General features: G+C 40.8%; 1 protein-coding gene across 1 annotated transcript in view; it reads right to left on the minus strand.

The window, feature by feature from the left end:
* The window catches only part of RBMS3 (RNA binding motif, single stranded interacting protein 3), a 443174-nt gene that overhangs the window by 142657 nt on the left and 282561 nt on the right, over positions 1–17956 (minus strand). The window contains exon 5 of the mRNA XM_010584321.1: positions 4709–4866. Within this exon, the coding sequence (XP_010582623.1) occupies positions 4709–4866 (158 nt within the window). The remainder of the gene's footprint in view (positions 1–4708; positions 4867–17956) is intronic.

Here is a 17956-nt window from a genome sequence, read left to right on the forward strand (position 1 = left end):
CAAAGGGATGGAAGCATCTCCCTGATATTTCCTTTTGCTCTGAGACGATAGAGACAGCTAATTGAGAATCTCTTGACTTTGGTCATTTGCTGGGAACAGCATCATAACATTCTTTTATGACAGTTTGTGTTCAACAAATTTTCTCATGTTACTGAAAAAAGAATAGTATGAACACACAGTCATTTCCACCTAGACCCAGGCTGATTTATGCTACTGTCGTCACAGTCTCAGGTTAAGCATTATACTGGTGCCCGCCAGCAGTGCAATACTTGACTGTCTGACTGTCAGCATTTCCATCATAAATTTCTGTTTTCAGAGGCTTATGACTTCGTTGTAAAATGTCGCTTGGGGGGTGAATCTTGCAAGGTCGTTTTAAGTTACAAGACAGCAAACAAAATAAAAAAGTTAGTGGTTTCTAACTCTTTCTTTGCGCTTTATCATTTAAAAGGACCTATAAAACGCTTGCTCTGCTGTTCAGTTGAGTGTGGTACATGTGTGTATGGTATTACTAATACTATCTTTATAGGAAGGATACTTAAATAATATTTGAATGGTATTTTACTGTGGGGTTATAAAATAAAATTTTTATTTCATTGATTCAGTGGTATCAGTAAGTCCCTCCCCAAGGTATACCCCAATGCCTCCTTGCCCCCTTTTCCATGTCCCAAGGAGTTCTTCAATTAAACTCACAGTACCTCGGGCTTGGATTATGAAAATTGCTTAGTCAAAATATCTGATGGCTCCTAACTTTCCTTGTTCCTCCCTCTTCACCTTCAAGGGCTTCATATCCATTTTCATGTTACGGAGTCCCACTGATATTTTTCTTGGAATCCTGCCCCACCTGTCCCTCTCTGGAGTTTGCTTCTCCCTGAAAGTGCAGCTCCATGCCTGGCAATTTTCTTAGGGATGTACCGAGTCTACCAAAATTTGGTCCAGGTTGCAATGCCAGATGGAAATGTAAGGGTCACAGAGATACATTCTCCCACAGACCTCCACAGCACCCTGCAGTAATGCTGTGAGCCCCTTCCAGGGTGGCCTTTCAATGGAAATTTATCACCACAGGCATTGGAATATTTTAAAGGTATCACACAAAGTCTTCGGGGCATGTTTGTGATTTCCAGTTTCACCTGAGATACCCAATTATGAGGCAATTTCCTGGGTAAGATGTAGGATATGACAGATCATTCTTCTGACTAAAAGTAGGAATGATCCTTATAATATCTAACCCTGCACTACCATCCCAAATGATGGATTTGTTCAAGCTAAATTTATAGTACCTTTTCAACTGCTTTCAATTAAACCCTTGAATAAGGAAGAACAAAGTACTTCCCTCTTCACAAATGCATCCTTAAACTGCCTGAATGTTCCTTTATCCCCTGGTGCTGCTGACACTTCTCTGCCTCCAAAGTAGCATCATCACTGATCCTCAGAAATCTCCCTCTAAATATTCTCCCTTTCATTTAGCAAAACAGCACCACTACTTTGGCTCCACTGTGATTGTGTTATTTCTTTATCTTCTCCTACCTTATCATCTGGAACTCACCCTTTATGGGCCTGTGGAAAGCCAGGTCTTCCAGCACATACACTCTTTGTAAGTGACAACACATCTTCAGGATGAAGTTAAATATTTCCCTCCATGCTTTCAGTACCTTCTATCCAGCAATTCCAGCCTCCCTCAAAGACCTGCTCACTTACTCATTATGTTTGATCTCCTTTTTACTCACATGACCACCAACACTGCTAATGTCCTGTTTGCAAAACTCAATTCATAAGAGATCAGCTTTAAAATTATATCTCGAAAAAAGTCTTCAAATCCAGTTTCTGTGGCTTTTTTTCCTTTGGTTTGGTTTTTTTTGTTGTTGGTGGTGGTGGTTTTTTGGTTTTTTGGGGTTTTTTTTGACAGTGAAGGTCTATGCTTTTGTTCTAAGCTCTGAGGAATCCACTTATACTTTTTAAAGGAAAGATCAGATGCTGAAGTCATCAGATGACTCCCAGCCACAAGGATTTAAGAGAAACGCCTACAAGTTTAAGTCTTGTGATGAAATCCTGTGTGAGGACAACACTGCGTCATTCCCTCTTCGGACAGCAATCTTACAACAGACTGAACTTAAAGCTTCTCATCTGTACCGCTTCCTTTTTCCAATTCCTTCCTTCTAGTAAGTATTTCTTTCCCCTCCTCCTCCTAATTTCTCTCTCTCTCTGCTATACGATAGGCTGTGTTTAGTCCCAGCTTCTGCTTGCCGGTGTCAGCAGAAACCCACGCTGCCAAACGACAACAGCAACATGAGCCCTGCAGAATGCCAGCTCCCACGGAGAGCCTGGAGCCAGGTAGCATCGCTTTGAAGTACAAAGCACAGGCCAGGGGTGAGGCAGAGTCGGGTGTCTAGAGGTTATGGCAATTCCCTTTCAACTGGATGGACTTCTGTGGAGCCACAGTTGGAGTCTAAAGCTTCCCTTGTCTGGCCCCTTGCTCATAACTCTCCTCCCCAAAATCTCCCTTGGGGCATACCTAGGCACAGTTGGGTTCAAGCCACAGAGAAATGCTCTGGAAAGTTTCGGGAAAATCTGTTCAGTTGCTTCGGAGGGATGCAAAAGAGAGGAAATACTTTCACAGCTTAAAAAAACAGAGCTAGCTTTGAATGTGCATACTTTAAAGGAGGCTGAACTCTAATGCAGCCAGACGTTACTCAGATAATTTTGATCCAAGAACATTTGAAGTTACCCAGGTTATAAATGATTAAGTAGCCACCTGCAGTACTATAAAACTGCTAATCATACCCATTTAGGAGAAAAATCTGACAATAGCTGTCTACCGTTAAGTCTTTATTTCCGATTGCTTTTTGAATATACTTATTTTGAGATTGACTATTCACATAATTGGGCAGAATCAAAAAGTGATTTTTAATCATCATAGTGCTTAATTAGTAACTTTGAAACATCAAATTTCAAAATTGCTGGATGCTGCATCATTTTAGCGTATGCAAAGTTAACTTTTACTCCTGTCCTTCTGTGGCTCAGTTAAGAGCTGTGATAAAAAGGCCCCAGGTCAGAAGGTGTAATAGCCAGGATCACCACACGGGTTGCTGATTTGAACTTCTGAAATCTTATCTGGGCTGAAATACAGCTGCCATCCCCTACCTGTACTGCATTTATACCCACTCAGCATGCGCTCACACTGTAGGTACACTAGAACAAAACCCTCATGACAAGCAAAGTGAAATAAATTAATCTATTTGGATTGACGTGCAGGAAAAAGATACCAAATAGCACTTTATTACAAAAAGAAGGTCAGGTGGTCATGTAATTAAATCTTGTATTGATAATTCTGCAAAGACAAGAGTCAGCATTCAGCTACAGTTCTAAATTCCTGGATTAACTCTGCTCTCATTCAAGTCAATGGACGATCTGCTGTATACTTTGATGGAGCAAAGGTTTTACCTCTTTGTCATTTGCATGGTGAATTACACAACCTTCATGCTAGATCACCAAAGGTTTCTTGAAATAGGTTACATAATTAAATACATTTCCACAAAGTAATTTTTTTAAAATGCAAGTTTATCCGTGTCTTACACTGATCTGTATTTAGTGAGGTAGAAAAATTCACGTTATTACCTGCAAGAATGTGTAAGGAACAGCGTGTCATCGTTCAGCATAAATGTTTTGCCTTTTTCCATTTGAATTCAGACAATATTATCTTAACAATTTTTGTGCAAAATGATCTTTCACATCAAGGACAAAGGTAACACTACAATGTCACTTATCTTGCAAGCCACGTTTTTATCATACAGTACCCCATTTCACTCAGTAGTGTTATGACACTAACAGAAGTGCCATGATATACCAAGATACGGTGTATTTCAAAGAAATTCGCAAGATGACTAAGTCATTTTGCCTTCTCTACAAAACACAATGTTATGAATATTCTGTAGAAACAAAGATTTGAGATTTTTTTCCCCCTTTTCTTTTGAAGCAGAAAAATGATTTACAGCACAATTGCAAATTTCTCTTCTTATTTGCTTTTTCAATACCTTTCTATATATAGCTCTCTATTCCTTGGCTTTTCAAAAGAAAACTATTTGATTCAAGAATGTTTCAAGCTGAAGAGAATCTATGTAAATATTCCCTGAGAGTAAACATGGAAACTTGTCTATCTGTACTGACAATGAAGTACATGGTAATAATATGTTGCCCATTCTGTCTAAAATATCTGACTACTCCAACAGGGCTTGTTATATGCAAATATTTCTTCTTAAGCTCTTGTCACAGGCTTGAGTTCCCTGCAGCTTTCAAGGAAGCCACGTTTCTTCAGTTATAGTTCCTCCCCTTTGCTCTTCCAACTGCTAAATTTACTTCTTCCTGTTGCAAAATCTTTGCTAAACATTTAAACAGTTTCTTCACCAAGTGTGTGCTTTTGGCTGTAGGACATTTATTATTATCCAAGCTTGATACTGCATGGATAGCTCACTATTCATAGCAATTTTTATTTACCTATACATACATACAATGAACTATTTTTTAAAGAAATGTAACAATCATCCATCTGCATTGGTATTCTTTAGCTTGGCTGAAAGAACATACACACAATCTGATAAAGGTGCTGTTCTGCATTTGCCATAGCTATGAGGCTTCAGAGTTATGGAATAGGCAGCATTTGCAAAGGACCAAAGCCAAAAAATGTGCATGAATCAAAAAAGAGTAAAGGTTTCACCTGGCAAAGCCGACTCCTCTGCTGACTCCATTAGCATCTCTTAATATTCTGGTGGAAATGACATGTCCAAAGGGTTTCAGCATGTTCTCCAGTTCCTGCTCATCCATGGAAACGGGTAAATTTGAGATGTATAGATTTGTGGGATCTTGCTCTTGTTGCTATGACAAAATAAAAGAAATATCCTCAGTTAGGCTTAGCACAATAGAATAGTTTATGGCTCATACAATGGGGGCTACTCAAAATAGGACCAAGCCAAGAATTTATAGCTGCATTACAAGCAAAGCTGGGCAATCTGTTCATGACAACAACATGTTTGCCAAATTTCTGCAAACTCTCATGCATGTGCTTAATTCTGTGCGTGACTGCTCTTACTGAACTCAGTGACACTACTCACTTACAGAAAATTACTCTCATGCACAAGCGTTCTTGGGTTTGTGTCCTAATTTAGCAAACAGATTGTGAAGAAAACATGAGTTCAACAAATGTGCTCACTGTTAACATAAAGAAAGAAAGAAAACTCAACACATGTTTTAAGCAGATGTGCTTTCCAGCCTGCAGAATTCCCATTCAACCTGTTCATCATGAGCAAGGTTGGTTGAAAACACAGAACACTTTCCATAGTATCTTTTCCATTTTTTTTTCCCCATCAGAAATGTCTTGGTTGATAATGTGCAACAAGACCTAACTGGGCAGGGGGGAGTTCTGCAGTTCAGTCTAAAGTCCTGGTGAGATAGGTCACATGTTTATTCTCAGACTGAATTAAAATATCTTATAAATTAAAGCCTGAAGTATGAATAATTGAGAAAACAAATTTGAAGACATCTTTTTCATTCTATTTTGGATTTTTAGGCTAAACTTTCTGTTTTGGAAACCATTCCAACTTCTATTCTTGCTTGCCGAACTACTGCACAGAAACTTGAAAGAGGCATAGATGTCGTATGTAACATAAGTGTATTAAAGCAGTAAATAAAAACCCTGTCTACAGAGAACCAGGTCTTGATTATATTAAATCAATTTAGTTAAATCCTTGCAAATTTTCATGGCTCTGGTTCCATTTTCATTGATAGGAGCTTTACATAATATCTGATCACCTGCCAGTACAAGCCTGATTGGGATCAGGCATGACTACATAATTTTAGCTAATGCTTAAAAAACAAAAGCATAAGATACAATCTTTAATGCTGTGCAGTAGTCCAGACAATCCATTCCCTGACAAAGTCTTCTGAGAGGTTTTTGGATTGTTTTTCATTACATGTTTTAATGGGCAGAATTAATTTGTACTTGTTCAACACTGAGATTTATGACAACAGTGTTACCCTTTTTGCTGTGAGGTGTCCTAAAACCAGATTCATAATCTTGCAGCAGCACCACAACCTTGCACTGAAGAAATTACATACAATACTGCAGCCATCTGCCCTGGTTTAACTAAACTAGTTTCAAATTACACCCCATTAAAATCAGTGCAGATGTGTCTTGTCAAACACAAAGAATCACATGTCCTATTTCTAGAAGATGTATGAAGACAGGACAGAACCACGATGTCTGTTCCATCACTGCCTTGCACATTCAAGGCCTCAAAAATGGAAGCAGAAATAGTTTCAAGCTGTGATTCACACACCCAATCTTTGCAGGGACAAGAATGACTAAGCAAAGTCTAGCATAGCTAAGTACCATAATCAGAAGCCAAAGAAAGTTTTCAGCTTCTCTTACCCCAGGGTCAAGGGAAATTTTAGCCCTTTTGGATGAGAAGAAAAGCTGAAAATGGATACCCCAAATCGTCCAAAATCAGGAGGCATGTAATACTGTTTTACTGCATAATTTGGATTCTGACCCAAGAGCTGCAAACACTTGCCTTTGGACATACTGCTTAATGCCCATTGCATTCTAGCTTTACATCTCCAGACCCATTACCCCCATGAAACAACACACTACCATGCAGGCTGAATTCCCCACTATTTTACAAAACGGAAATAAAAGAACTAAGTGGGCTAATCTTCAAGTTGCTGTCCGTAAAAACATACCCAGTTATTACCATGCCTTATAGTAAGGGGCAGAGGAGAGGAAAACCACACACACACAAACAGCAAACTTACTGCAAATTGAACTGAAGTTATAAACCCCAAATCTAGAAAAAAATTCCTTCCCTTTCCGGTCATCTTTCCCTGCAGTCATCTTCCTTTCTTTCACTTCAATTTATATTCACACAGATCTGAAAACTAGTTCCTCTCCAATAGCCAAAAATATTAGTGAAGGGTCAGAACTGGTACAGTATCGACAACACGAGGAAAATCACGCAAACAGTCCTGGAGGGAAGGTAGGCAAGAAAAGAGAGGAATATGAGCTTCAGATGACACTTTTAGCTTTGGGAAAAACAACAACATTTTCTTTCCCTCTTTTTTTTTTTCCCCACATTTTTCTCCTTTTCTGTGTGCAAATTCTTTAAGTTTTATTGCTGTTACTTTTTTTTCCCCACACACAGGCCACAGAAAAAAAAGATATAGGAGTTAGGAAGCATCTTCATTGTTACTAAATACTTTGAAAATGTGAGCAATGGAGGCAGTTAAAGCAGAAGCATTACAGAAGCAAATCAAAGTAGAAAGGTTTGCAATTCCAATAGGCACAGTTTTTCAGAAATAATCGCATTGTTATGCAAACCTCTACCGAGTGATTGGTTAAGGACTTTGATTAATCAACCAATCAGTGCTCAGGGACTGATGTCCCTTATCAATATTTAGTAAAAATATGCAGACGAGATCCCCATAGCCAAAGCACAGACTAACATGAAAGAAAGCAGGGTTATGCATCAGTAACTGCACAACAGCCTTTGCTTTCACTGAAGCAATTCAGTCCCTTAGAATATTAAAATGGGAACTTTCCTTTTGCCTACTTAGTTTTCAAGCTGGGGCAAACAAATAAAATAAATAAGAACCGCCGCCAATGTGTCTCACTTCTGCAGAAGGAACACATAAGCCTTTTAACTGTGTTAGAGATTAAATGCCGTTGTTTTAAATATCCGTGGAAAGTTTAGCTACACTCTGAGGATGAATTAAAGACTAGCAGGCCACAGTCACTCTCTCACAAGGATTTACCAAGCCTATCTTTTATCAACATGATAAACAAGAGCTGCAAGCAGAGAGAGACAAATGAGGCTGCTCACAATACCTCCACAACACAACAGTGTTTTCTAAGAAAGGAAAAAAAATTCCACATTATTTTTCCTTACTACACAAATATAACATTTAGAGAAATACCCCTTTCCTTTACAGAGAAATATCACCCCACAGATGCCACATTTTACACTACAAACTGAAACAAGATGAAATGCCTTCCCAGTGACAAAGCCTGGAGTTGAGCGGGCTTTACAGGAGCGGTGCGGAGCCCAGCTGCCCTGCCGCCGCACAGCCAGACCCCACGGCCACCCACCCTCACAAGCTGCTGTTTCTCAGGCTCGCCCCCCCACCCCCAGCCTCTGGCACTGGGGCCCCTCATGATCTTTTTCGGCTGCGCAGAGATCCCCTCTGCAACGTGGAGGTGCTGATACATGTTCCTTGTTTTGCCCGAGCCTTTTCATCCCAGATTCCCCAAGCTCCTGTCGCTTCCCCGGCCCTGTGTAACTGCCGAGCTTTTCAGTGTGAAAGGCAGGCGACCTGCTGTTCAAAATGTGCCTATTTGTTGACAAAATGAGCCTAACCAGAACCATAAGTCCAAGCACTCCACGAACTACTAGCCTTTCATAGGCCTAGCTAGTTGACAGTCAGGTTTCTGCCTTCAGTGAAGGATCACATCCCAAGGTTGCAGGACTGGTGGCAATGGTGGCATCTGGATCCACACAGTGTGGCCCAGGCTCCCTTTGGTTCATTTAATTCTTCCTATGGCTTTTCACTAGGCATTAAAAAATGCTGCTTCCCACTTTGGGATGCTAAAATCCCATTTATTATTGTGTCCAGTCCCAAGCTGGACTGACTGACCAGTTATCAGCGAGAGAGCTGAAAGTCAATCGTGTGATACAGTCACTTCAGAATGGCATTTTCCCCTTATGCCCCCAATTCTTTGGACAGGAACAGATGGGGTGGGGGGGAGTGGGGGGGCAAAAGCCACATGGTCCCCACAAACACTTCCAACAGCACCATGCCTTGGACATCCCACAGCTGCTGACTTAGAGCCACCGCAGCGGGGCCACCTGCCAAGCAGAGCCCCACCGTTGCTGCCTGGGCTTTGCAGTCCCTGTCCCGCTTTCCCCCTCCAGACCACACCAGAGACACCAGGCTCGTCTCACATCACAGGGGAACGATACACCTGTTGACACAATATTCCCAAAGCACAGCGGCCTCTGAGGTTTAATCCCCCACATGTGAAAGGGCCCCCCAGGGGGACCAGAGCTGGCCACTGCAGCCAGCTGCCGCCCCGGGGGGCTCAGAGAAGGAGGGGGCTGCCTGGAGCAGCAGAGGGCTCAGCGCAGTGCGGCAGCACGGCTCCTCTGTCTTTCCCAGACCGCGTGTGCCAAACACGGCTAATTAATGGGTACAAGACCAGGCCAAGTTGCTGCTTCTCGGAGGGAGCGGGAAGGCAGCTGTGGAGCCTGCTGTGTGTGCCAGCTGCAAAAGCATCATGCTCAAGGCATGCAAACTTGCAAGCGCGGTCTCAAGGCACCGTCAAAAGCCTGCTCCTGGCTATCCTCGCTGAAGTTCATTTTACCCAAGATCTCCCATTTGACAGCGCAAGGAGGGTCACATTTTCCACGTACAGCTTGCACTTGCACCGCAGCCCCAGAGAAACAGGAGTGAACTCATGCAGACAGCCCAAACCCTCTGAAATCCTGACACAGCCTCACACCCTAGTCTGAGCTCATTCTGGGGTCCTGGTGTGTGCCAGTCTGCGTGGGTGCACAGAGTGCCACAGAATGGGCCAACAACAACAACAAAAAAAGAAATTAAGCCAATTGAAGCTCCTCTCCAGACAAGTGCAGGGCTTTTTGCAACTGCCTTTGCTCCCACCACAGCCTGTTTCACCAGCGTCGTAGCCCAAATACCTCAGTTGCTCTGGACTGCGGGCTCCAGGGGCATTAGCTGCATGCATACATTGTAGTTAGGCCATTCTGGCTGGGGGGTGTACACAACAGGCACTCCCAAACTGGTCAAAACCACAGCTAGGAAGGTTTAAAATTGTGAATACTGCAAACTAACAGTAGGTCAAAACCAAGTTTTCGATTAGCTCAGAGCATTTCCAGCATTCAGCAGCAGGCGTCCTGCTGTGGAAGTTCAGCAGTCAGGAGCAGTCGTACCGGGGAAACAGCCAGAAGTTTTGTCACTGCCTTTTAGCAAGAACTGGGCCAGTCACTCAGCTCTCAAGGCCTGTGCCAAGGAGGCAAAAGAAATTTATAATGCAGAGGATTTGAAACACACTACACCAACAGCATTTGAAACAGATAAAACGCAGCAGAGGGTGTGCTGCAACTCAAAGTTTGCCATTTGCTTTGCTGGACCCTCCCAGCCACTTTTGAAAGAAAGGGCAATGCTCAGATGGGATTTTCCCTCCCATCTTGAGATAATCTTTGGAAGCAATTCATGAAAAGCTGAAAGAACAATTCCTGCTGGTGCGAGAAGAGGCTGAGCCTCTTTACGTGGTACATTTAGTAATGCATTCTTTAAAGACACATGTGGAGGGAGGGGTGGGCAGGTTTTGGCTATGTTATTTTTTCCCCAAAAGGAACTCAAACCTCCTGTAAACTCAGTAGGGCTGGAAACCAAGTGTGTTTGGTTTATCTGGGAACCCTATGTACCAAGTCTTTTTATTCAACCTAAATTATTTCTCTTTAGGGCAGCTTGCTCTAGGAAGCTAAGCACTGATTATTAGTTCAAATGATTCCTTTTTCCATCTTCCAAACTTATTCTGGGAATATAACTTTGCGTGTGGATCGATATGAGATTCTGAACTCCTCCTTTTAAAGATCTAATCGATATTTATATTAATAGATCATAAGCTTTTCTTGTCTTTAATAAATTGAGACTTCATCATATTAAAATTGACACAGGTCAATATTACAGCTCACCTTTAGAAGCATGCTCCTGTTTTTCTGAACATTTTAGACCTAGGTTCAAATCACCCTGAATTAGTATTTTCCCCAAACTAGTTCATCTCTGTCTAATGGCCACTGCCCAGATCTTCAGGCTATGCATGCAACTTCTTTTCTTCTTTAAAGATCTGGGTTGGACTTCTGTCTCTCCTCAATATAAAAATAGTTATGCTTTTTACAGAAAAAGCCATTTATGTGGAACCATTTATATGAAACCAGATCATTTATACAGAAACATTTATATGCCATTTCATAAATTTTCCAGTGTTGCTTAGTATTTTGAAAGTTGTATGGTAGCATCAGTCTCATCTTTGGTTTATTAGATTATTTCTAAACTGGATTCTATACAAGCCACTGAGCTTAAATGAAATTTAGAGGAAGCATGTAATACTTTCTCTCAGCAGATTCACATTCAATATCTCTTCTTGTTGTTTTATTATTTAATATTTACTTTTTTAGTACTGCAGATCATGAGAACTTTCCAGGACATCTGAAACAGGCATTCATTTGAAAGCTGATTTGATATGCATTTGATTGGATTTGCACACCAAAAATCTGAATTAAAAGATTTCCCCCCCTCCCCCAATTTTCTTTTGTTTCTCCATTTATCCCTGATGCTTTTTCACATTAATGTGGCATATTTTTGCACAGATGTAAAAGATGCCTGGTTTTCAGACAGAGTAAGCTGCTGAATATATAATTCAGGTGCTTACCTTCAGATCTAATACCTAATGTCTGCAAGTAACATTTGGAGAGGTTCTCTCTTCACTGACCTATCCAAGCATGGCAGGATGCTCCTAATGTAGTTATCACAGTTCGATAGGATGAATATGGGCTGGTGGAGCGAAAGTTAAAAGAAAGTCACCCCAAACTCCACCACCTCCTGGTATCAGAGAAGTGATGGCAGAAAACCCTTTTCCTCCTTCCCAGTGGGGGCAGGAAGGAGGGGTTCTGTGCAGTGGTTGGGGACTGGGATCTTGCCTGCATACGTCCGTGTGGTGCCTTTTGAATCAATGAAGATACACTAATTTGAATTAAGTGATAGTAGCTCTGTCTTCAATGATTTTTCACATAACCGTTTCTTTTATAAAAAGAAGGAACAAAGAAACCCACATGAAACACTTGCTATAGCAATGGTCCAGATCATACAGCCTTTCAGAATTGTTAATGACATATTTTGAGCCATCATTGCAGTAACAGGAGGTGAACAGAATGAATCAAGTGCAGCTGCCAGGGTTTCCTTGGACTTTTTACTGGCTTATTTGCTTCCCTTTGTGTGGGCACAGTTTTAACAGTGTAGACAGCTAAATCAATGGCCAGTTAACTATTGATCCCTGGCTGGTTTCACTCTCTTGTTGAGCAGCACACCGAAAGGCTTACAAGACTGTACAGAAAGCCTGAACTTTACATGGATTTTATTAGTGCACTAAGTACCAATAATCCAACAGATACAGCAGAAGGAAACCAGTACAAGTGATGCTGGCCACCTTGTCAAGAGTCATTCCAAAGCTCTTTGCAGCAGCAGGCGCTGCTGGAAGCACTAGCTATCTCCTCAGCCAAGACTGTGTCTAAACACTGAAGGTTTCACAGGGAAAGTACTGAAGAGCAGAGGACATTGGGGTATTCAAAAAGCTTACTTTGTCTTAGATACCTTCAAAAGAATCTCTGTGTTGTTTGATAGCCTTCCACAGGCTCCAATACATAAAGGTTTAACATCCTGAGATGTTAAATCTCTCTTTCACCTTGATATGTCTACTTCACAGTAGTCATTATGCCTTTTTAGACCGAGTGCCGACTACATGTTTCATAAATTATCTTTCTTCTGTACCCAACCCTACCCGACTTTTACACTACGATGGTTCAAGATTTATTAGCAACATGGTTTTTCCGCAGCGCTGCAAGAGATTCGGCCTTAGCATAATTATGCAATTATTGTACAGCAATAATTAAGCCCAATCCATCAAACATAAATATAGCTAAAACTAAACCTGCAACAGGCATTTTCTGTATAAGCTTGACTGTCAACAAGTCACGTCAAAAACCTGTTAATGACAAGGACATTTTCTGAAAAGGCACAGCAGTTCTGCACATGAACACAGAAAACACTCCTAAGTGCTATTCTGAAGAAAAGCATTTTCCCAGTTATTTTCAAAAGTATTTTATTGTTATTTGCATAAGTAAATTTAAGCCCTTCTGAGCTTTATGACGACCCAAGAAAAGAACTCCCGCCATGAGAAAATCCTTTGCCTGGGATCATCTAATCAGAAAAGAGAGATGTGACTCAGGCACCCAGCCTTACTGTGCCATCAGTGAAACACTCTTCACAGTTACTTCTTAAACAAGGCATAGGCTACAATCTGCTCTACCAAATTTTGTCAAAAAATTGCAACCAAGCAAATTCCTAAAAGCCATGACCTATGAAGAAAAGAAGAACAAAAGTATTGTAGGAAATTATTTGTCACAAATACCTGTAGCAGCTCCACAGGGGAGTATTATTTATAAGTACTGTTTTAATTAAAACCATGAACTTTAAAAAGAGTTCACAGTTTATGTATGCCCAGGATTTCTTCTCACTGTGTAAACTATCAGAGTACTGTGCCGTGCTGTGTAAGCTGGACTCAGCTTTCTTTTAATTAAGTTTGTTCATGGACAGCACAGCATTTGCTAAAGCTAAATATTGCTGGAACCGAATTGTTATTGGTCTGTCCAGCGCAGAGCTGCTGCGGAACCTTCCATCATGCATTTCTGCCAATGGTGATTTGATTTGCCCTTCATCTTGTGTGACAAATACGGACTTGAGTTGCTATGGTCGCTGCCTTCAGAGCATTGTATAAGATACATGGTACCTCCTTTTATTTCCACAAAATACAATCATAGCCAGAACTATCACAGACTGATATAAAAACCTATTTTTCATACTTCTGCCATTACAAGGTGAGATGTTTAGAACTCCTTAGTTTTCCTAGAAACAAATTTCCACAGTTTCCAACTTGCAAAGTGCACTGCAGCCAAAAAGGCAGCTCCACCTCTGCAAAAATCATTGTGTCAGTCTAGCTTTGAAGGTGTTCGTTTGCCTCCATATTCTCTTCCACACTGTTTTAACAACAACTTTGCTATTTATATTGCTGTTAAATAAGAATCAATTAATTACCTCAGACTATCTGAAGGCTGTATATAACAATTTCTGAAAATACTACATAATCTTCTAGACATGAACCCTGAATTAGAAACTCACTGATGACCTCTGGAAGCAAAAGGCTGATTTGCCAGATAAGCTGCAACCTAAGTTGAACACCTTATTTATTTTGATTTGTCACCAACTGCGTCATAGTGAACTTAAGACAGTGTCCTATCGCACGTTAGACAATATTGTATCAAGTATGTTCGTTTGCTTTATGCTATACTGGGTTAATGACATGCTGACTGATGTATATTTTCCAGAATTTTCCTACTGATATTTAGACAGGAGTCAAGTCCTTTGTCCCTGCACAGAGCCAATGAATCTTGCAATTTAACTCCTACTATTGGCATTCTCATTGAATTGTGTTTTACATTATGCTGTCCAACAGCAAGGGTGCATTTGTACATGTGCATGTATATACTTACACAGACAGAGAAAGAAGAGGTCACAAAAAAGAATATTTGCTTTACAGAGGACATAGCATGAAATCAGGCCACAGTACAAACTTCCCATTATCAAGAATGGAGGAAAGAAAACTAATTTGAGCTAAAATGCTCTATGCACTAAATCAATAAAATTAAATTAACAGCTTAACTTAAAGTGCTCTTAAAAAAGTTCTTAAAAAATATGCAGAAAAAACATCCCATTATCATTCTGGTGATTATTTGGCATTTTGAAAAACATGATACACACAAATAGTAAGTATTTAATAGCACTGCTTACTTCAGTTCTTTAAAAGGGTATGCAGTGCCAATGACACTAATTAGTTGAAATGCAACTTTTTTAATATGTTCAGTGTAAAAATGTCCAACTGTAATAATATCTGAAAAAGAAAATTACAATTATTTTTGCTCTACTTAAAATCATAAGACACCCAAACACCCAACATAAGACAAAAAGTTTCAAGATGGGACTCAGACAATATAAAACTCTTTCAAGAATTCTACAGTTCTCCTTTGCATAAGCTGAAATCTGGAAAGTTATCACAACAGATCCTGAAAACCTGGATTTGCGTACAAAGCAATGAAGATTCTAGAGTAAGTGGTTAAAATTATTACAGAATTTCTAGATCTTGCTTTTTTAGTCTACCTTTGTCAAGGTGGCAACTCTCAAGCCATGGTCTGGTGACTTCTGGAGCTGACTGGGCTGGGCTACTTTCTGATCTCAAAGTTTCAAGCAGAATGTCTCTGTTCTCATGAAAGTAACACTGGACAAAAAGGATTACAAACGGTAGTGGAAATATATGTTTTTCTCCCTGATGTCTCAGGATACAATAATATCACTCGCTCAGTGCAGACAGAATCTGGCATTGTAGGGGACAAACTTGGGTTCCTCAAACTGTAGAGATAAAGCATTAGATCAACCTATGGATTAACCCCTCCTACGTATTTTGTGGAGCCTGTGCCAGGTGTTTGACCAGAGGTTGCACGTTGCTCCTCAAGCTCAGAAAAGGAAGCAAGGGGACTTTCTAAATGATGGGAGTGGGGCAAAGGGCAGGGCTTTGCTGTCTGATCTTCCAGTGGCCACAGGATGTCATAATGAAGCAGTAGAGGCACAAGTTACAGATGTTCTCGTGCATGTGTAACCAGTACTTGGCCAGGATAACTTTAGAACTTTCTCTTCACTATTTCTATCAGCTGTTCTCCCTAAGGACAGAGTATTAGCTCTATCATGGCCTGATCCTTCTCTAACTGAATTCTACAGCAAAATTTTCATTGGTCTTACTTCGCAGTATCAGGGTCTGTACTTGGAAAATATTTTCAGAACTATATTCAGATTAACAAAGATGCAAAAATCCAAGTGGATGCATCTCTTCTGATGATTATCATGTATTTATTGTTTGCCTTTAATATATCCTTTCACAGCTTCCAGTAAAATGAAGACAACAGATTTGAAATGCTATATATGCACATGGGGTTAATATTATCAATGTTGCATCTATCTGTAGATCAACAGGAGCTTACGCATTTCTCTTCAGAAGCTTCTCTAGGTTGGGGTAAGTCAGAAAACTCAGATACCTTCATGTAAAATTCAAAGCCTTAGCATTTAACTGTCTACACTTGCACTGGAAAAAAGACTGTAGCTATTAACGGTAGTAAATTATCAGCACTGGGAAAGCATTAGAAGCTTTAAGAGGACTTTTTGGGACAGTATAATGCTTTTTAATATTTGACCTATTGACCCAAAGGCAAATTCAAGCAGCACACAGATCCCATATGATTGCTTGTGAAGAAAACGGAACGCTTTCTTTTGTCATGTTTTACATTACTTCTATAAACCATAAATGAAGTCAGAATTTTCTTGTCTGGGAATTCCTGTTGGGATGAAGGTTGAGGTCTACTTAGCCTGAGTCCATACAAACTGCTAGAGAACAGTTATTCATCTTGATGCACATGCCAGAAATGGAAACCTACTAGTCCTTGAGGATGCATCAATTTTCAGGGAGTCTGGATTCTTTTAACTACTACAGAAACTTAAGAAAAAAATCTACATAGATACTGCTTAAGGAAAACAAAATCCACCATAAAACACAGCCTTGACAGTTTTATTTTGAGAAATCTGTATTTAACACAGACAAAAATACCATTCCCATTTAAGATCAGGCACAACTCACAAAACATACACTGCAGAAATACTTACACTTTTCCTAAATGCATCAGATATAAAAAGGCAACCAAATCATGTTTCAAATGTGACAAGGGATGGTTATCACTCAGAAGTATGACAGACACTGCAATACCAAATTTTCCCTGTGTGTGGAATTCCTGGTGCTGAGTCAGCAAGTCCCAGCAGAGGGTTAGCAAAAATGCCTTGAAATACTCGATTTCCACCCTCACAGATGAAAATGAGGAAATATTATTAGTAAGTGAAGAAACTGAAACTTTGCTTTATTTGAAAAATAAGATATTAAAATAGAACAAAAAGGCAGGGTTGAATCGCTGTGATTATCACTGCTGAATCCCCTTGCACAGAAGCAGCTGAGCTGTCTGTGCTCTCCTCAGCACCCATCAGAGCAACTTGTGCTCCGTGTGATGAGATTGCTCTGGTAAATGAAGTTGAGATTAGGGGCCAATGTCAGGAAAGCAACAAAAAAGGGTTAATGATGGGGCTAAAATCCTGCCTCTTTGCCAAATCAAGCAGGCATAGTCCCATGCTGTCCAGGCTGCAGTCTCAGCAGTGCTGGCATTGTCCCACCATGGTTTTGCTGCCAGAGAAGTCCACTGCCTCACAGCTGCAGTCAATGTCAAAAAGCAGAGCCTAGACAGCAGGTAGCCTGAAGGGGAGACTGGGAGGTGTGGGACCACCTCCCTCCCTGCCCTGGCCCCAGCTAACCTGGGGCTGTGATCAGCTCCAGGGGAGCATCAGAGTCTATGATTAATGAAGAAGAAAAGCATGGCAATGACGTGAGCAAATCAATAACCCATGGTGGCCATTGGACAAGTAGCAGAAAAGGACACACTACATCGGTCTCCAGATGGACAACATCAGGAAGAGGGGCCAGGCATCTGTCATTCCTCATAGCCTGCTTGGGAGAGGGAGATGAGCAAAGCATCAAAACTTCCCTTCCCTGACACAAAAAACCCAGCACCTCTGGAGAAGAACGCATTATTTAAGGGTATATTATGCTTTGTGTAGGCAGCAAATAGGGATCTGCATGGCACAATGCATTAGCTAGATGTTTGGGGAAAGCTAGAGGAGAGTAGTAGACAGTCCTACAATTCCTACAATATTGGGGGAAAAATCAAGGATAAAGAGAACAGTAAGAGAAACATGGTTCTTCCCTTGCTGGTTGATGAGAGCAGAGAGGAGAGGGGATTTTATTGTGCTTTTCCATCTACAAAGAACATTGCCTCTGCACAAGATGTGGGGCAGCGAACCAGAAAGGAGTCTATGAACTCTCGTACTTCCCAAAACCAAGGAAAGGGTGAGTTCTTCATGAGAGTTTTCCTACAAACCTTTCATTAGTTCCTTCCGCCTTTCATGTCAGCTAGAA

Source organism: Haliaeetus leucocephalus, unplaced genomic scaffold (assembly GCF_000737465.1).
Source record: "Haliaeetus leucocephalus isolate CR32 unplaced genomic scaffold, Haliaeetus_leucocephalus-4.0 Scaffold973, whole genome shotgun sequence".
Classification (NCBI taxonomy): domain Eukaryota; kingdom Metazoa; phylum Chordata; class Aves; order Accipitriformes; family Accipitridae; genus Haliaeetus; species Haliaeetus leucocephalus.